Source organism: Crocodylus siamensis, chromosome 5, assembly GCF_052110815.1.
Source record: "Crocodylus siamensis isolate JL-2025a chromosome 5, ASM5211081v1, whole genome shotgun sequence".
Lineage (NCBI taxonomy): Eukaryota > Metazoa > Chordata > Crocodylia > Crocodylidae > Crocodylus > Crocodylus siamensis.
In genome coordinates this window covers 50,817,371-50,838,652 of record NC_143399.1, presented here as the reverse complement: position 1 = coordinate 50,838,652, position 21,282 = coordinate 50,817,371, and the positions used below count along the sequence as shown (strand labels likewise).

The 21,282-nt window shown below is 48.6% G+C and overlaps 1 protein-coding gene across 2 annotated transcripts in view; it reads right to left on the bottom strand.

Annotated features, from left to right (window-relative positions):
* LHX4 (LIM homeobox 4) overlaps positions 1-21,282 on the bottom strand; it is a 46,747-nt gene that overhangs the window by 14,364 nt on the left and 11,101 nt on the right. For both annotated transcript variants that reach the window (XM_090048325.1, XM_090048326.1), the window contains exon 2: positions 19,229-19,400. In XM_090048325.1, the coding sequence (XP_089904451.1) occupies positions 19,229-19,400 (172 nt within the window). The remainder of the gene's footprint in view (positions 1-19,228; positions 19,401-21,282) is intronic.

Genomic DNA, 21,282 nt, shown 5'->3' with positions numbered 1-21,282 from the left:
GAGATGGTTTGGATGCAGAGACCATGGTACCCAGAGCTCCCAAAGTTAGTGCTCAGCGATTTTGGAAGGGAAACAAAATTGTCTACCCCAGGACATAAGCCAATCCATAACTGCTAATAGTTCAGCTGAGATCTCCCAGAGGGACAGATCACCCTTCAGCAACCTACTCTAAAGTTTCTTTGTGCACCTTTCCCTGAGGCAGCAGTCAGTGTCCACCACTAAACTAGCTGGATCGTGGTTCCAATCCACATGGAAAATTCTTATGGATCCTCACCTGAATGGTTCAGCAGGAGCCACGTAGAAGAGCCGCCCCTATGCTCTGGGGGCTGGCAGTGAGGCGGGGGCACATGCCCACTCTCCACACTTGGGCATCAGGAAGCTCTCATGGAAGAAGGTGCTTGGTCACTGCCCAGAATACCCTTTCCATTGCACTCTACCAAGTGATGCTATGTGGTACAGGCCCCTGGGCTAGGTTGTGGTGTCCAGCATGTTACACACTCCACAGGATACTTCTCTGCATTCACGTGTGTTTATATAGTATCCACCACAATAGCAATCTTCAGTAACAGCAGCAACAGCTGCGGCCTGACACTAACAAAGAGATACCCAGTACTTAAATACTATAGCTGTGGCACATTATAAGACAGATAGCGTAGAGAAAGATTAGGAAGGCTGCTGCTCAGATGAACATCAAACCCCATGCATTGACAGAGAGATAAGGATAGCAGAGTGTGTACAATGAGGGCATGGTGATGGAGGTGCAGCACTCCTGGGGATACCAGCTCCCAAGCCCTGGATGTTCTTAAAGAGGCTTATAAATAAATAAAGCAAACCCTTGGTCCCAGGGCAAACTGTCCAGTTATAGCTTCACTGAAATAAACTCACCGCAACCCCCAGAGAAATCCCATTCAGTAACCCTGTATTGTGAGGCACTCACTGTCCCTGTCCATGGACCACAGCATTTAGTTGGGGCTGTGTTTAATTTTTGGCTTATAAAGTGTCTGGGGTAACTTCCTCATAACTAGAGGATGGTGTCAGTGAGGCATTTGGCTTATTTCTGTTTCCTGAGGTGGAGAGTGTGAGCAAGACAGCATTGCATAAGAAAGAAGGGGAGTGATGATCAGGAAGCTGACAAGCAGGTGGAAGGGACCAGAGCAAGCCTTTGTGTGGGTGGGAAATAAGCCCATCTCCCCACCTAGTTATGCCAAGGTATTTAAATTGTGCCCAGCAGCAACCATCGCAGTGCCAGCCCTCGGCCTCCCCCCAGCCCTGCTAGCGCAGGTTGTTCCAGACCTGCAGCCCCTCCCTTCCCCTTCCCAGCCGCGAACACTTCCCCGCATTGGAGGCTGCCAGCTGGGCTGACCTGTGTCAGACTTGTGGGCTGTCAGCAAATGTCTAAGAGGATGAAATGCCAGACGTCTTTTAGCTTCTGACAACAGGAACACTTTGAACTCAGCTCTGCAGCGGAGAAAAGCAAGTGAATTAGACCCCTGAGCCACGGCGCACTGCAATGCAGAATGGTCAGTGACCCAGTGAATGGCTGCAGGATCCTCCACAGATACAACTGCCACTGAAATGGCTGTCTCTCTTCAATCCCCTCCTGCTCTGCCTCTAGGTCCAGCTACACAGCACCAGCTTGCTGTGCCACAGGGCAAGTGACACACAGTCTCCTGCCAATTGGCAGGTACTAGCTGGTGATTCGGCCCCCACCCCCAGCCAGTTGCTAGTCTGGCACACAGCTATGCTTGTACCATTGGTGAGGCACTAGGGTATGCTGCTGTGCACAGGCACTTGTCACCATGCTGCCACATCTGAGCAGTCAGCTCTCCCTCCTCCTATAGTCTTGCAGTGTGCAGTAAGCTGCCCCAACGTGCACTCCCCTGCACAACAGGGGAGTCCTGCCTCGTAGGTTCTCACACCCATTTTGAAGTCAAGCTCAGCCTTTCTATTGAGCTTGTGGGCTCTGGACCAAACCCAGCTTGCTGGATGCCTCCACTCCTAAGTATCCCATTCCCTGGGACATCAGATGATCCAGGGGTTTTCTGGGCTGCATCATTCAAAAGACAAAGGCCTATTTAAAATTTATAGCACATTTTTGCTTGATGTAGCACTCACCTCGTTGTTCCAGTGTCTGAACACCATGAACTACATAGAAACCAGATTTATTGCTCCTCCACTGTGGAAAAGCTGAGACATTACATCTGGTCCAAGCCAGAGTTTAAGACCCTGCTGGCTCCTAGGAATTCAGCCAGAAGGGGTAGCAGCAGCAGGTCTCTAATTGCTGGCTGAGAGCAGGATACCATGGACAGCAATGCAAAAAAACCCCAAAGTCCACAGAGATGCAATGCAATTGTGTAAAGGACTCCATTGAGGTTGCCTACCCCCAGCAGATTGCCTTCCCTGAGTCTGCTGAGCTGGACCAAATGTTTGTGACTAGTCAGATCACCAGATTCACTCATCTTGTAGATAGCAGGGAGCCAAACCATGTGGGGTGCATGTACACTGCTGTAGAGCCATCATCTTCCCATCTATGCCCAACCTGTAATGTGTTCCCAGGCCAGAAAACTCTGCTCTGTCCCCAAGTGCCTCTTCTCTTCACTATGAAGCCATACAAGGGTTAGCCATATTAAGGTGCTAAGACACTCCTCTCTCCTGCCACCAAAATTCAGAGTTAGAAAATTGACTGCACCAAACAGCTTCCCTTGATGCTTGCAATGGCAAAAGCAGCCTCTGTAAAGGATATTCTGCCCCTTTGTGCCTGACACTGCAGGCTGGCTTCTCCCCAGGTTGCTTAGTCACTTACACCTTGCTGCCCGGATAGGATTTTACACCCACAGAGGTAAGCAACTGCAGGCAGGTAGGAGGCCCTACAAAGCTGATCCCCATAATGGCAAAAGCAAGCCACAAATCACAGATCCAAGATTTTGAAAAGTGGGACAGGAGAAGCAAACATTGCTACAGAGTTGGCTGCAGTGTCTGATCTGATGAGTAACACTGGGGGTGGGGGGAGCGGGGGGATCAGGAAGGGAGGAGGAACCCACCTGCTGCTGTCACTGTCGGGGCTGAGCCCAGCTCCTCACAGAGCCCAGCTGAAGCAGAGCAGGAGCGGTTCTGGAGCCTCCCTCTGCCCCTGGCCCTGGGCAGTGGGAGGAGGGAAGGGGAGGGAAAGTGGCTCTGACCATGGAGGAGAAGGGAAGGGGTGAATTCTTACCCAATTCAAAGACATAGGAAGTCCCTGGCTGCTGCTCCCATGGCAGCATCAAATGAAAAGAGGGTGTCACTGCACCCATTCTGGATACACCCTTGATTTTAGCTAACTGCACCTCCACAGCCCTTTTCCTTTCAGAGTTGCAGTCTCTGCATCACTCTGGTATTAGTCTAGGTGATCTAGGCCAGGGGTGGCCTAGCTGCAGCACACATGTCACAAGTGGCACAGGCAGCCTCTTTGTGTGGCATGTTGCAGATGAGGTAGGGGGCAGGCAGTATGGTGGCAGACTGAGTAAGAAGCAGAAAAACAGGACAGTGGATCAGGCAGGGAGCAGAAAGCAGAGCAGCAGTTTGGGTAAGAGAAGAGGACTGGAGTGGCATGTGGGGAGGGTGTAGGACTAATTATGTCTGTCTAGAAGGTTGCCTCCCCTCCCCCACCCACACACACACACATACTGAGCTGGGCCATATAAGAGATGTCAGACAGCACATAGCATGTTTCAGACCCTCGCTCTTCTGGCTTGTGCTCTTGGACCACAGGTAGCAACCATTTCAAAACAACCTGTGGATGACAATATGTTGCCCTCCAAGCACACCTGACTCCATGGGTCATCATAACCCTGGACAGTCTGAATATGATGTAGTCTGGTTTCTTGGCAGCCTGATGGTTTATTAGACAAATGGTATCTACTAGGGCAGTGTGAAGATTCAGCCTATTCAGTGGCTGCATCTCTGAATCCGAATCAAATCAGAGGACCCTTTAATCTCTCTGCATCGAATCGGAAGCCTCCGAAAGTACTTCCGGCTCAGGTCCAGGTTCATTGCCAAGCATGTTGAGGCTCCCCACCCCTGCACTTCTGTGGGATGCTCCATCTGCCCCACCATCACACCATTCACAAGCCATGCCTGGTACCTCGAGGTACGTAGAAAAAACATTTAAAGCTGTGTCTGTGTCCGAATCGCTGATTCTCTGAATTAGCATCGAATCCTCAGATTCAGATTCGGCCAAATCGAATTGGGGAGAGTGATCCAAATCAACAAATTGAACCACTGTCCCGAATTCAGGTCAAATCCAAATTGAATAGGACCCATTTCGTACACCCCTAGTATCTACAGGAATGCCTGGCGATGTTATAGAAACTCTAAGTTGCAACCATCTCCTTGGAAGTCATGGAGAACTCTGGCTGGCTTAGCTCATGGCAAATAAAGATAAAAAAGCAAGCACTGCAGTTCTGAGCAGATGAACAGTGGCTCATGGGAGAGGGGCTCAGGCTGATACTCTCGTGCAGAGGGCTCCACTCACTGATGTGGACATTAAGTGGTGTCTAGGCTGAAGCTGCCCTGCACAAAGCAGGGGAAGTCTCAGCCATTGGGTGTAATGCTCCAAATGGCTTTGGGTTTGCCCATTGAAAGGCAGCCTGGTGTCAGTACCATGCCAAGCATAGCACACAGGTCAGGCACTGCAGGTGTTGGTACAAGAGAAAGACCTGCAGAAACCTGATAAATTTGAAACACAAAGATCAAGAAGGAACTTACTCTTAAGGGTCCATATTGTCCCAGAGACCTGCTGCTGCTACCCTTTCTGACTGCCTCTGGCTGAATTCCTAGGAGCCAGCAGGGTCTTAAACTCTGGCTTGGACCAGCTGTAATGCCTCAACTTTTTCACAGTGGAAGAGCAATAAATCTGGTTTCTATGTAGCTCATGGTGTTCAGACACTGGAACAACGAGGTGAGTGCTACATCCAGCAAAAATGCTGGTGTTTGCCTTTTTGGGCCAGAAGTGCAATGAAGGAGAAAGGTGGAAGACATGCCCAAGACAGGGGAAGCAGAACAGGTGAGATGGAGCCTTACAAGAGATGGTATTGGTAGGTTGCAACATTGAGACAATAAGCCAGAAATAATGGAGATGTTCACAGCTTTGCCCCCTGACTGTAGATGAGCTTCTTATGTGCTCAAGTCTCCTCTCTCCTCTGCAGCCTACCCATGAGCTATGACAACAATTTCCAGTTCCTTGCCTCTCAGGCTAATGCCCTGTGCCCATGCTCAGAGCTGGTTTCTAGGAGCATTGCAAAGGCCCAGAGCTTCCATTTGGTGCGGTGAAAAGCCAGAAAGCACAGAGCGCAATTTCCCTTGACTGTATCTTATTACCCCTGTTTCAGAGGTATAACAAGGCAGTTGCGTACCCTGGGCAGCTTCAGCATTGTCCCCCCACCAAAGGTCTCCTCTCCCCACCCCAAGTTATACTACTGCCCTGTTAGCACCACACACAAGTACTTTTTCTAACCTATTAAATAATTATGCCCTTTAATAGCACTTTTTGGAGTGTATCAAATACACTGCTAAGCAAATACTTCATTTGTCATCATATGCAGCGATAAGCACCTGACACCAGTTCTGGCTGGTTTTAAAAAGGAGAATGAATAATGGGGACGTGATAGAAACCTGGAGATTTCACTCTGTGTCCTCTTCCCTTCCCCATGTGTCAGTGTGAGCCTACATATAGCACAGAGTGTCCCTTATAATACTGCCTGCCTCACTCTAGCAGCAGTTTTACTGTGGTGGTAGCAAGGCCATAGCCAAGGTCAGAAGCCTATTGCACTAGGTGCTGTACCTGCACAGAGCAAGAGACCATCCCCAGTGTGCGTTACACCACTGTGGTTTTCAACAGCACTAACAGGTCAGTCCTGTCCAGGATACTGGTATAAATGGCTGGATGTAACCCATATGGGTTTCATTCAGGGTTGAAATTACAGGGATTTAGTTCACTTGTGTTGCTACAAGAGATGCAGAGGTAACAGCAGATGTCCACTCTGGAGCAGCAACTACTCCTCCCCTTTCAAAGCCTGTCTGTGCCATACTAACAGTACTGGTAGTCCTTCTGTGGTAGAACCAAGGCTGCAGCCAAGGCTGCAAGCCCACTGTGCTAGAACAAGAAACAGCCCCCAGCCCCAAAGTGGCTAGACTCAAATCCAATGCCACCCTTAGATGGGAAGTCACATTTACACAGCTAGATTAACCATGTAAGATCCTATTCCCCTAGGAAGGTGAGCAACTTCATCAACATCACAAAGAGAAGGGGGACTCCCACCTTTTATTGCAATAGCCTACTGCTTTGAGCGTATACCCAGGGCATGGGATACCCAGGTTCTAGGCACCCCTCCCACCTCAGGGGAGCTGAAACTGTATCTTCTCCTTTCCAGCAAAGTCCTCCAGCCACCAGACTACAAGCAGGGATTATCCAGTGCACCCCCCCCCCCCCGCTCCTATGGAGCAGTGTGGCGCCATAAGATGGGCAAGGTCCTAGACCAGTGGTGCTCAACATTTTTGTGCAGTGGGCCATATGGGCAGTGCTCAGGCCATCTGTGAGCTAGATCCAGCTGGGGATCTCAGTCTAGCAGCCAGGGGTGCAGCAGAGCTCCATCTAGCTGTGCAGAGGAAGATGGGGGGGAAACTGACCCTGATTTGGTCACGCAAAGGGGCGGGGGGTGGCCTGATTCTGATCTGGCCATATAGGGGGAGAGGGCATGGTCCAGCTCCAACAGGCCATACAGGGCTTGGGAATTTAGCAGTGTGGAGAATGGTGCTATTAATTGCAGCCACTCCCACCCATCAAATTTCCCAACTCATGGGGAGTCCCACAGATTGGATGCCATGGCTCTGCAGGCCAGATTAGGCCCATGGGCCGGAGGTTCACCACCCCTACCCTAAAAGGGATTTGATTCTGGAGTCAGGACCCTGCTCCTGCCCCTAGGGGTGCTGCTGCATTTAGGAGTTATTGGATACAATGGTTAGACAGCACCAGGGCAGCTCCTGTCCATTTAGGGGCAGAGGCCAGAACCCAGGGCCCTCTCCTTACCAGGGCAATGCCCATTTCACTGAAGTGAAGCCTCATACACTTTCCCTTCTTGCCTGTACAAGTGAGCCAGCTTCAAATGTAGGGGTGAAGGGTTCTTTTGGCCATGTCTAACCTATGACTTGCTGACTAGAAGACTTTGCTAAGTGGGAGATGCAGGCTCTGATCCCTCCTGGGCCCCGGAACCTGGGTCTTCCACCCCATCCTTTGGCAGGTGACTTCACCACTAGGGCTCTGGGCTAAAAGATAAGAAGCCACTGTTGCCAACATCACCAAACAGTTTTTGGCCATGGCTTCTCTGTAGTTAACATTTCAGAGACATGCAGAGCGTTTGCAATCCTTCCTGGGTGGACAGCACCAGAGAAAAACTACTCAGAAAAATCCAGTGATCTGTGTAGGGGGAAGTAAAGTCTAAAAATCTGCCTACGTGGCTCAGGTTAGCTGTGTTAGTGCCACTTCCCAGCCAAAGGGAGAGCTGGTTCTGCGCCTTGCAGTCTAAGGTGAAGAAAAAAATGTAAAATACATGGGGTAGCCAGAAAGCTTTCATTGAAAGGACAGGCCAAGCCCATGGCAGCACCATGAGTGGAAGCCTCCCCTACTGAGCCCCGCCTCAGCACCTTAGTCGCAAGACTGTCAGGAGCCCTCACTGCTGTCACAGATTTACAGAAGTTTAGGGCTGGAAGAGACCTCATGAAATCACCGGGTCCAGCCCTCCTGCCCCTCTTCTGCTCAGTGCTATTATGAAGCATGCAGCCCAGAGTGCCTCAGTTCATGGTCATTCCACCTTAAGAGGCCTCTCACCCACCCTTCGCTCTTCTGGAGGCACTACTTTTTCAAATGCCATCTTGACATGACTAAGACAGCATTTAAATTAGACACGTGTCCATGCCCTTGGACTCTGGGCTTGGCATCACCAGCCAAGACAGCACTGGCAAGCAGGGTCCAACAGCCACCATGTCACCATTAATATCCCTGATACTGGGGAAAATAACAACCACACTGAAGCCTGTAACAGGCAGTGGCACAAGGCTAGGATCCTTGAAGCCCTGGCTGGGACCCACTACTGCTGGAATGACTTACAGCTATAGCACTCTTTGGGAAGGTGGTGTTTAGGTACCTAAGTCCAAAGACCAATTCAAACTAGCCCCATACCAGCAGCCACAAAGTTCATAAGAAGCCTGAATTCATCAGAGGTCTCTGTTTTGGACTGCAAGGTTCCTGAGGCATCTACCTGACATTTCTGCATGCACCCAGAAGTGACCTACATGGTGTACCTAGGTGTACTACAGCACCTAACTCCTGCTTGACCTCTACAGGACCTGAACCTGTTCAGCCTCCACAAGAGAAGGCTGAGGGGGGATCTTGTGGCCTGTTACAAACTAGTCAGGGGGGACCAGCAGGCACTGGGGAAGTCCCTGTTCCCCCGAGCACTGCCAGGAGTGACCAGGAATGATGGTCACAAGCTGGTGGAGGGTAGATTCAGGCTGGACATCAGGAAGCACTACTTCACTGTCAGGGCAGCTAGGATCTGGAACCAACTTCCAAGAGAAGTGGTGCTGGCCCCTACCCTGGGGGTTTTTAAGAGGAGGTTAGATGAACACCTTGCTGGGGTCGTTTGACCCCAGTACTCTTTCCTGCCATGGCAGGGAGTCAGACTAGATGATCTACTCAGGTCCCTTCCGACCCTAGAAACTATGAAACTATTATTCAAACTGTCTCTCAAAGAGGCACCTACAACACCATCAAAGGCCCCTGAGAAGCCTCTGCTAGGTGAAAAGAATGTGTCCATTAGAGCATTCTGGGACCCGACATAATGGCCATACTTCCCTTGAAGTCCTGAGGCAGGAGAAGCTGAAATACAGACCCACCTGCACCTAGGCTTCCTGCTGGTGAGCTATTGGAACCTCTCTGCTGAGCTGCTAGTAAATGTCTAACCTTATTAATTAAAACAAGGCACCTACATCTTAGGTATTGCAACACCTAAGTGGACCATCTTTTGAGTAGAGTCTGGCCTCATACGCCTGGGATGAACACACTGAGCATCTCAAATGCTTCATTAAAACCCTCTTTACGTAACACTGTTAAAGAGATTTGAAGCAAACAAAATGCTGGCCAGTATTTCTACAAGGCAGATTGCATGGCCATTTCTGTGATCCCCTGGGAAGAGATGCAAGCAGCTGGTGGATTGAGGGGGACACTTAACTCCCTGTTTAATGCATGCACAATGCAGATGGGAAGTATAGTGAGCTTCTAGTTAGGAGGAAATAAGATAAAACTAAAGGGATTCTTATTTATCTGGCTAGGATCTATAAGCTATGCCTGCCACATGAGCTCTGGACTGTCACACAAAACGCAGAAGCAACTTGAACAGATTCCACCCCCGCCTCCACTCAGCTCAGCAATTCACAACCTTTACATCAACCCTGCACAGGCACAAACTGCAGGTGTGGTGCTTGCCAAATGGCTTTACTTGCAGTGGCTGGCAGTTCCTTGGCATTCAGAGGCTCTGCCCCTCTAGCATCAGAGAGAAGTACTAGGATGACTCAACCTGCTCCTGCTCCAGCCCTGCTGGCTGTGAATGACAAGCCACCTTGTGCTGACAGTGTTTTGGGGTGACACCAGAGCTCCTTGTTGTAACAGCACAATGCCCCATTTGTAACAGCCATGGCTTGGAGAGCACTCACTCTGCTTTCACTCCCTTGCTTAACAGGAAAGCCCCAGCTATACTTAGCACTAATTCCTTGAGCACACATGGTTCTGAGCATGTTGACTTCAACACAGCTGATCTGATTTACCCCAGCAGAGGAGCTGGCCCATTATCCATAGGCCATAGATCAAAATACTGACTCTTGGTTGCTGCAGATGAAGGTTCCACGTGGACTTGAACTGACCCTGAAACCTTTGCCGCATGGCTCTATATGGAAGGAGTTAATGGGCACTAGATCTTGGAGCAGGAATGTGTGGATGATGGAAAGGTGTCACATCAGGGAGGCAGCATGGATGCAGAGCAAAGTGGGGGTTAGCAGCTGTATCTGGCAATGGCAACATAGCAATGGGAAGTAAAGCATTCATGACCTAGAGTGTATTCAGTGGCTTCAGCAAAGGGTTAACTACTGGAAATGCCACCTTGCACATTGAACAATAGTCCCAACAGGGTGAAAGTGGTAGCTCTGGTGTCTTGGACAAACCCTATATTGAGCAAATGCATTCTGCTTCCCTAAACTCTCCCTGACGTTGCGGCTGGATATTTCGCTGTTCACTGGCTGTGCTGAAGTATGGCTGTGTGCCGCTGAACAGCTGCCAGATTCCACCTCAGGGGTGGCTGCATTTCAGGACTGGGCAAAATGATTTTCTATGCAGGCAGACCGCAAGCTGTGTGAAACACTTCAGAATGCACTGGGGCTATGACCCAGTATCATGTTGCTTAACACAGATTTCTTGTTGAGCACAAGAAATTAAGATATGCTGCCCCTTCTGGAAGAGAATAACCTCGTGGGGTATCAGTTTTGCTGACTGTCTGTAATACTCAGTGCTGCAGGTGCACAAGGATTCCTAACACAAGGCTGGGAAGCAATAAACTGCCTGCACACATGGGAACAGATCATCCTACCATGCACAGTGTAGCAGGATGCTTTACCCCAGTGTCACATCCATATGGCAGTGCCTCCATTTTCATACACAAGCATGTCCTGCAACACTCACTTTCTTCACACCACTCTGCCCTGGCCTAACCTTTGTACAGGCACCCACCTCACTACTGTCCCTTCTTCTGCTGGACCCTGTGTTTAGCAGAACTGCCCTACACAGTCAGCCCATAGTGTCCACTGAACAAAGGGTTCACAGTGCTCTTGGACTCACATTCGCAGAGCAATTCCTACATGAATCTGCACCCAATGGCCTTGCCTCATATTATTTGTGAATGATTTATACAGTATATTTCTCATCCATCAGGTGAGCTACAGAATAAAAAATCTATTTGTTAATAAATCATCGCTGTATCACAGGCCACAACCCATCACCAGCATTCAGCCACCCCAGCCATTCACTTGCACCACAACACCACAACACGCAAGCAATTCATTAAAATGTGATGACTGTTTTCTGTGACCAAGAAACTTGGGGGATCCGGAATGAGATCACCTGATCTTGGGTGCAGCCACAACAGCAAGGTGCACAGCCTTGTTCTTGCAAAAACAGCTCCTGCATCCCTACGGTCCATGCAGGCCGTCCTAACATGACTTACAGCCAGAACGGGTATCTCTGCCCAGCAGTCATTGCACTGGGTAAATATACCCTTAATGATTCAACATGGTCAGGACCCCAGTGCCATGTAAAGAGTGCACTTCTGACAGCTAAGTAACCCACTAACACCACAGGGGGGCATTGCTCATTACAAGCCCACAAAGGAGGGGGCATAAGCTATATCACTATCATTTCCACTCTGCCACAGTTTGGGTTTATCTTGATCTCCCAACAGCCCAAAGTGACATGGCCACTGAGAAATAAGCCATGCCCATATCTGTCTACCACATCAAGCAACACAGTACTTGCCACATGTGAACAAAACAGTGACACATGTAAGCCCATGTCCTGACTGGCCAACTGTCAGAAGATGGCCAACGCCATTGTCCTTCATCTAGGAATGCCTCCTGCAGGTTCACCTATTCATTTGTCTCTAGCAAGGCCTTCAACATATGCACAAAGAATGCTGCAGCCATTGTGAAGACCACCTTAGATTAATGGTACATCTACAAAGTCTACAGTCAAGGTGACTGCAGTTCATGTAGCTATATGCAAGTATACTCAAGTACCCCTGGCAGCATGTAGCAGCATGGAGCTCAGTGTCAGCGGCAAAGCTGCTCATACTGAGCTCTATACTGTTGCAGCTACGCTGTTAGCATACCCAAGGTAACTGGCTTATAGGCAGCTGGAGTATCTGAGTGATACAAGAAGCAAGAGCCTTTGACTGAGGTGAAGATCTTCAGGAACAATTTTACGTGCTTGCAAAATCCCATTTTCCTAAAACCCCACTAGACTGTGACAGGAGCCACACTCTTCTTTGCAAACTCCCTGCCCTGTGCATGGCCAAAATGATAAACTCTCCAAAGCCTCAAATGTGCTTCTGCTCCATGAAGTCATGACTATGCAACTAGCTGAATGCCATGCCCCATACTGGCTCTCTTTCCCTACTTCAACCATTCATGTAGCTACAGGACCCATTCACAGCCCACCTCTTAAGCTATTTAGCCCCTTCTCCTTTTGGCACGGCCATAAGCTGATCACATTCCACTGCTTGGATCACTGCTCAGTGGGCACTATGCGGAGGAGACTGGCACTGGAAACCCACAGCAGGTGTCCTCTAGGGCAGGGCGCTGATTTACCACCAACGTGTTGAGACAGTCTGGGAATATGTGGAGTGAAATTTTGGCCACCATCTTCTGTGGCAGAAAGATCACAGGCCCTGCACAGGCTCACTGAGAGAGAGCCTAGCAGAGCCTTCAGAAACATCAAACTTGATCCTGCTGGCACTGATACCCAGGCTCTCAGCCCCCAAGGCCCTTCTCCCCTGGACTCATGATTTCTATAGGGAACTTGTGCTCTGAAGCTATTTCCTCCATTTTGTATGCAACAGCACAAAGCAGACTCAGCTAGTGAAGAACAGGGGGCTGTGGAAGGGGCAGCTAGTGAAAGGATGCTACTTGGGGTTCGCATGTTTTTAAATGTTTCCTTGAAAGTGTCTTGTCTCTCTGACTCTCAGCCTTGAGCTGCCAAATCAACACAAACCTCTGTGAAATCCTGTCCCTTCCTCCTGAAAGTCCTGGGAGCTCCAACTTTTAAAGCCTGATATTTTCCCTCTAATTCTAAGCTTGAAGAAGGAACCAGGAGGAAGTACAACATGCAGAAGGAGGAGGTACTGGAAGTCAGTGCTGTGCGTAATTCTTCCCTGTCCCCAGTTGTAGTATGTTTTGAAAATGTCCCCTGCAGAGAAATGACAGGTTACATGACTATGCTATCTGCCTGGCAGGTGGTGCCAGGGCTGGTTAGAGAGAGGTGGCTGAGGCAGCTTTGTGACACTGATGAGCATAATGTGCACGTCACACAGCTGCATGGTGGAGAGGAGTTATGGTTATGGCATGGCATGACTTGTCTGGCCTGCCTTGCAGTGCAATGGAAAGGTGATAAGGAACTTGGCTTGATCCCAGGTTGGACTAGATGATCTTGTGAGGTCGCTTCCAGCCTTACTTCTCTGTGATGAACTATGAACTGGCTTTTCAGCTTCCTGCGACAGGCCACTGTAGGCTTCTCCTAACCAGTTGGCCTGCGACCTGCCTTTCATGCCACAAAGATGCTCATTGCCTATCAGTGCTGCGTGGTTATCGACTGTGTTACAGTCATGTGCAGATACCAAACAGCTGGTGCCCACTCTGCTAGGCACTGCACATACATCTCTGACTGAGATCATCTCTAACCTGGGGATGCTAGGCTATAAGTAGGCAAGAGAGACAAAAGGTGAGAGAAAAGGATACAAGACACAAGCAGAGTACTGGGAACTTGATGAGAGATTATGTGACCAGCTCCAGGTTATAGTGTGTGTGGCAAATAAAAACTGAACTCAGTCCTCCTGAATGAGAGTTTTGCCCATAAAACCATTCCTCATCTCCCAGCTTAGCCTTTCTGCAATTCCCTCTCATTCCTCTGGGATCTTTTTATTGCTAACACAAGGCAACCCACAAAAAAAAATATGGATAAATGACTCTGAAGATGCAGGATCCAGTGCAAGTAAGGTGTCAAAATTCATAGCTTCTTTATTCACAGTTGTCCCACAATTTTCCACCCTTGCAGCATCACCCTCCTTAGATTACAGGTGGTCTGGGTTACTGTGTGATGACCATTAGCTTCTGAATCATCACATTTTGTGCATGTTACATATATTTAATGTAATAAGAGCAATAAATGTATGATGGAAAGAATCTGAAATAAAGATAAGAGAAATAACTCTTATTACATTAAATATATGTAACATGCACAAAATGTGATGGTTCAGAAGTTAATTCAGTGCTGAGTTCTAGATTTGCAGGATAAGACACAGGTTAACATTTTGTAATCCAGACCACCTGTAATCTAAGGAAATCACTGCTCTTTCAACTCTAACTAACACTGATAACTTGAACCTTCTTGACTACTGCTGAAATTACTTTGAGATGAATAGTCTGGAAAATATCGGACATGAAATGCTTTTACCAGGTGCATAGTCACAATCTGACCAATACAGAATCCCAGATTAATTTTTTTAAGTCTGTGGGTTTTATAATATGAATATAGTTATGTTATTAATAATATTTTACATCATGGTGCCAGAGCAAATATTAATAAACTACATGCCTCACAACACACCTGCAGAGTAGGTAAGCATTAGCTGTATTTGTACCTAGGTTACTGAGGTACAGCATAGTTAAGAGACTTGTCCAAGACAGGCAGTTAGTCTGTTGCAGGGATAGCAATAGAAATTACTTTTGCAGAGAAGTGCTAGTTTATGATGGAAAAAAGCACCACAGCCCTGCAATGGGGGCATGCAGTTGGGACTCAGCACACCTGTATTAAACTCCTGGCTTTTCTGCTGATAGGCTGGGGAACCTTGGCAAGTCACCACGTCTGTGTTCCCTCACTCATCCCCTATCTTGCCTGTAAACTCCTGGAGACTCCTGTTTGCAGTGAGCTGGAAAATTGCTTTAAAAAGTGGGTAAACAAAAATAAAGATCCCTATTTGACCCTGGTGGTCTACAGAAATGTGTTGTGGGATGAAATCTGGACCTTGAAACTGCAAAGATAGCTGGGTACTGCTGCCAAGTGCAAGTGGACAGTTGTTATTACCTATGGTAAAGGATTTAGCAGGAATTAAGAGAATGATAAGGCAAAGGAAAAAAAAAAAGAGAAGGGCTATTAAGTCACTGCCAATGGCAAGCATGTAGTAAGACAAGAGTAATGCACATGGCATTCGATTCACCACTAACTCATCCTCCACCCCCTCCCTTCCCTGAATTGTCTTGTCCTGTCCAGCAGGTGTCTTCTGACCTCAGCTCTCTGAGCAGGCCTGACTTACTGACAAGTGTGCTCACGGTGCCTTGCACAATGGAGTTTTCATTCCCGCATGGACCGTGGGGGTGCTATTATTACAGTCATTGTCCTTACAGAAGCAAGTGAGTAAAGCTGCTACCATGGATCACTGAGGGAAGCCTATTAATGCAATTAAAACAACTGGGAACAATTACTAGAGAGGCATGATAGATTTCTGTCCTATGAAAACGGACAACACCTGAAGCAAACCCAAGTCACTTTTTCCGAAGCAGAGGAAGTTGCCTGTGCTGATGATGGCGACTGCTTTGTAACGAAGACAGCTGTCCAACAGGCTGCATTCACAAAACCAGATGCTGAAACACACAGTGATGATGAATCAGCCAAGCTATCCAGATCCAGCAACAGCAGTGAAAAATGCTTAGCTACTCACCAGGCTAATGCTTAAAAATGAAAAGACGAGAGGTAGGACACTGTGGATTTGCACCAGCAGACAGCTGGCCACTGTGTTATGGCAGCACGATGGAGATTTAAGAGCCTCACTTAAAGGTACTGGCACTAACAGTTAGCACTCGGACACCTTCCATCTCAGGAGCTCTGAACACACCACAGACGTTAATTCATTCCACCTCAAGACAGTCCCTGCAAGGCAGAGTTTTGCCCCTATTCTAAAGCCAGGCAAATCAAGACAGAAAAATTAAGTTTCTTGCCTTAAGGTAGAATTGGGACAAGAACCCAGGTGTCCTGACTCCCACATTTCTCATGCTCCCTATGTCTGGACACAAGCGTGCTACTCCTACAAGATAGGGTGGCACATCTGAGCAGCTCAGTTAATAACAGTGGGTGCCTTACAGTGCCACAACACTGCTCTGAGCTGTTACATTGTCAACAAAAAACCCAAGCAGACCAGCAAGCCCTGCAATGCTCCACTTGTGGGGGGAGAGGGGGCAACCCCTTTTGTCCCCACTCCCAGCCCTTCCTCTGTGCCCTTCCACACCCCAAGTCACACACAGCCCCTCCTTCAGGAGGGAGGGATGATCTCCTTACCTCACTCCCCATGCCTTCTTTCCTCTGGGCAGGGTTTATCTCAATTCTGTGCAGAAGCCTTAATATTGTCTAGGAGTCAGAAGACCATGTGGTTGCTTTGAATGTGTTCTGTCAGTTCTTCTGCCTGGTAAAGGCTGGGATAGGGGGCCGGGGGACATGCCTCTCACCAACCTCCTTCATCACTGCACATGCTTGGCTGGTGTGCTGCTTGGACAGTTTTCTTCTCATCCCCATTCTCCTCCCCTTGTTGTATACTCTCACTGTGGGAACATGGTGCCTCCTTGTGTCTCTCCACTCAAAAGCCATGGCAACAGCTATTAAAACGGATGCCCTCCTTTCCACATCTTCATCTGCTTTAACCAATGAAGCAAATGATGCAAGCAGTCCTAATGGGTTGGGGCAGAGAGAGCCTCTCACCAGCCTCATCCTTTCCCCCAATTTGTTTCTGAAGAGCCTGTCCCCATGCTGAGGCACTGAGGCTTCTCACACAATAGTTCACAACACCCAGTACATCGCCCTGCTGTGCAAATTACACCTGGAGCATCTGGCATGGGACTAGCAACACCAGCAGAGCTATACAGACATAAGAGAACTGTGTGGCATAACAAAGCGGGGGCTGTTCATTGTCTGCATCCGTGTGGATCTGAGAACCTGTGTCTAAACTACTGTGGCCATTCATCCAGTTTTAGAGAGGACAGTTCAGTTTTCTGGTCCTCTGTCCTCTACTGATATGAAATTGGATGCCTTTATGTCCTCTATTTTTCACTACTTGGCACCCTCCCACCGACACCAGCACCGCTGCCTGTGGGAACGCCTCGCTCAGCCCACCCCTGCCGCCGACACCACCGCAGCTGCCTGCAGGAGCTCCCTAGTCACCGCCATCACGCCCCCACCACTGATACCGCCTTAGCCGCCTGTGGGAGCTCGCTGTGCCCCCCCAGCCGTGGGAGGCACGCAACGTTCGTGGTGGTGGAGACAGTACAGTTGCACTAAATGCAACTGTCCTCTATTTTGGAGGTACCTCGCTGGCCCCTGAGTCTCGAAACACTGAGGTGAATCCATGACTAGTCTCAAGCCCATCTTTAGAGACATGAGTGACCGGTGCCTCCCGAATCTAGGGGAGCACCTGCAGAAGCTGCTGCCGGCGGCAGCCCTGTCGGGGGGGGCACCAGCCCTACCGACAGCATCAGTGTCAGCTGTCAGGGGGGCACCGGCCCCTTCAGGGAGGCACGTGCACCCTGTGCACCCGTACCAGTTGCCTATGTTTAGAGAAACCAGAAGACAAAGCCAACACTCCACGCCCTGTTAAACTGAATGCACTGAGTGGCAGGCAAGTCCTACGCTGGGAAAAGCCGAATGAATAATTTCACAGTGCATTTGACCAATGACACAGTATTTGGGAGATGAATGGCTAGACAAGTATTGGCTTTGTGATACCCCAGCTGAGCTGGGCAACAAGCGTAGCATTTGGGGCTTCTTGCATTTTTCAAGTCAAACATTCCTGACTCTGCTGTCTGTGAGACTCCTGTAGCAAAGGACAGGTCTGTTGCCAATCCCCTATTGGCGGTGGGCTGGAGAAGAACGGTGTGACTTGGGGCTCTTACAAGGCAAGGGGACTATGCCAACTACCAGTGGTGTCAGGATACTACAGAACGGTCCTGTCTGGGACCAGGAAAAACAGAGAATGGTAACATTCAGCAACAGTGAGGGGAAGCCATTTATATTACATAGCCCTTGTGCCTCCTCAGGAAACACACTGAATGTCCTAAATTACAATGACTCTGTCCTCCAAACGGCCCTCATTAACTCCTTTTTCTTTAAGTCATAAAAGATGTACCAGGCCACATCCCCACCTTGTACCAATAAACTTCAGTTCACAGATTTGGATGGACTTACAGCAATTTACATCAAGGATATGGCCCATACACACCTAGACAGATCCTCAGTGTAAATAATCACCATTCTGTTGACTTCCATGAAGTTACACCCATTTACACCAGCTGAGGATGTGGCCCAGTATCATCTAGCTTTTACAAAATGACAGAATTTTGCCAGCAGCCATGGAACAAAATGTGCTGCTAAAGTCCACAGGCAAGCCAAAGATTGTGCTATTTCTGGTATAGCGGATAGCTTAGAGGCTAATGTGTATATGACAAACAACCAGAGTGCAAATTAAATAAGGTTTTACACTACCAGGAAAGAAAAACACCAAGATGACAGGGAAATACAAACAAACAGAGGAGCCCTTGAACAGCAGCAGGGAGTTGGAGTCTGTGTGTTTGTGTGGGTTTCTCCTGCCCTCTAGCTCTGATCTGAACAGATGTGCATGCAGGGTGATTAACAAGACGAATCTTTAGTCCAATTTGGGTTTAAAAATGTAATAGGACAGGAGGCTGTGGGGGGCAGGGGAGTATTAGAGAGATTTGGGTCTCTAAGAAGGTTAAATCCCCACAAATAGCCTTCAGCCTGTGGCAGCTCTAAACCAGCAAAATTCCCTTTATTTAAACACTTGAGCTTAAAAAAAATTATAAGAAGATTTTGGAGAAATTATGCTTAAAAAATGTCTGACTGTTCCCATGTCTGTCTGTAGTGGTGCCTGCTTAAGACCCTCGTATCTGCATTTCGACAATTATCATCTGTCTCCCCCTTTCTTCTCCATTTCCACCCATCTCAGCATGCACTGAGGCCCTGAGCAGCTAGCATGTCTACCAAGCCAAACAGTTCCCCTTCTGATGTCTCCCAGAAATAAAGCACCATGGTATTAACCAGCCTCTTCAGCCTGGTACCTCTTGTGATCTGGGCAATCAAGTTTCTCCTAAATGACCCTAGGAGAGGAGTTCAAAATGAGCCACATGCTGGTTTTATCTAACTCTAACTGTGCCTGGGACAGGCTGGGATTTGATTCAGAGAAAAATTAAGCTAAAACAGGATTCAAAATCAGGTTGGATAGGCTGTTGGGAGCTTTATCAAGAGCCTGGTGTGAGCTCCCAGAAAAGGCTGAGTACTGCCTCCTGCCTCTCCCAAAACAAAGGAGACAGTTGTACTTACTTGAAGAAGTCTTCCTTGCAGTAGACGCTGCCAGCTCTGGAGAAGCACCTGTCTGCCAGCTGCATTTGGCAGTCCGCACACTTGAGGCAGGAGCTGTGCCAGTGCCTGTCTAGGACTTTCAGGATGAATTTATCCAGGATGTGCTGGTTGCAGCCAGCACACTGGGGAATCTCTGAAGGGGCAGCGATTGGAAGAAAGAAAGGAGAAGAGCAGTGTCAGTGAACACAGCACCCTTTGAGGAAGAAATCAGCAGCAAGTGAGGACTCAGAGCCCTTTGCTCTACTTGGTGAAGATATGTGGATGGGAACAGGCCACTTACTGAAGGTCTAATATCCATGAAGCTAAGCTCATGTTGTGGCCCTGTACCCTCCGGGCAAGCACTTCACACTCCCACTCCGCCCTGCTCATGGCCCTCTTCTGCTGCTCCAGCAATATCATCCACTTCCCTCGGCACAGTATTATTTGTTATAACTCACTGTCAACCAGATGCTGAGGTGTCAGGGCCCTGTTGTGCCACCTAGCGAGAGACACCCCTTCAGTGCTTCATCTCCCCTTCCTCACTGATGTCCTTCTCAAGGGCCTGCACAACTTCACCTTCTCAACTTCCCTTTCCTCTTGATCTCTCTCTGGCTTCTTGTGCCCAATAAATGGAAGAGGGAGCAGATTGCACACCAACCCTAGCCAACCCTGATGAAGTGTGTGAGGAACACAAGACAGGCGATGGAGAGCAGCTAATGCTAAATTGCAGGTTGCACTACAAAAGGTGCTGTTAGAAATGGCTCATGCTGCTGGAAGTGATAGCTTCTGAATGGGCTAAGTGGTCCTAATTTTCTGTGGTCAGCAAAACTCCCATATCAAGAGAAGCGTCTGTCTCATGTCCTGGTCAAATTTTAATCCCACTGCCAATACCCCACCTAACTACTCCCCCCTGCAGTTACTGTGACTTTGCATTGAATTTGGCATACAAGCACAGGTCAGGTTGCACATATCCAGACCATGTGCACAACATTGTGCAAAAGGACATTATTATGGTTGCAAAAATAAAGCACTCAGAAAATGGAAAGTAACTTTCTACCCCTAGTAAATCTAGGAAATTATCTTTCTACCCCTGGGAAATTATATTTCTACACCTAGTAAATCTCTCATCTAATTTCCTCATCCCTGTTGCCTCTCACTCCCAGTCTCTAGCTGGGCTTCTTGTCTGATTTCAGTGTCCTACCCCCCTTCACCCACTTTCTTCATCAGACTCTTTGCTCAGCCAGTCCCAGGTCCCTCTCAACCCTCTGACTTCTTAGCGGAGCCGTTTCCACTACTCTCCCATCTCTTTCCCCAGCCTACTATTTCCTAGGCCCCTTGCCCAAAGTGCTCCAACTTCCTTGCCTAGTTAATTACAACCTTTTCTCCATTCCTTGGTTCCTTTCCCAGTCTTTCCCACCAGCTCCCCATCCCAGTTTAACCTTTCCACTCTCCTCCAGCCTGCATGTTCATTCTTCCAGTTTGTATCAATATAGCTGTTCCAGTCCCACCATATCCAGCTCTTGTCCCATCTGCATTAGATTCAGACATATTCTTCTTCCATGCTGCTTGGGGCCAGATGCAGAAGCACTCAGAGCCCACAAGGGAGCTCCCTGCTCTTGCTTTGGATACTTAGACCAAGCAGCAGCCTGGCCCAACATGGAACTGCAGATCCAGGGAAATCTGGCACTAACCCCAGCAGCCCCAGGCTGAGGCATGAAATTTGCAGGGGATTAAGTCTCCAAGTTCTGCAAAATCTTCACTGTGAAGAAGTTGACTACAATTGTTCAAAGGTTTATAACCTGGCCAAAGCTGGGTGGATTTCCAAGAGGAGAGGAAAAAGTGCGCCTGTGACCCTAAGGTAATCCCTCATGTTAGATTGCAAGTCCCAGCTCCAAAGCATGAGGGCACAAAGGCTGCTCAAAGAACATTTGCCAACATTTTTTAACCTGAGCAAAAGCATCAGGATGTTTTTCTTAGCCTTGTCTTAAGAAACAAATTTTTCTTTTTTGCTTAAATTTTCCAAGAAAAGGCAGACA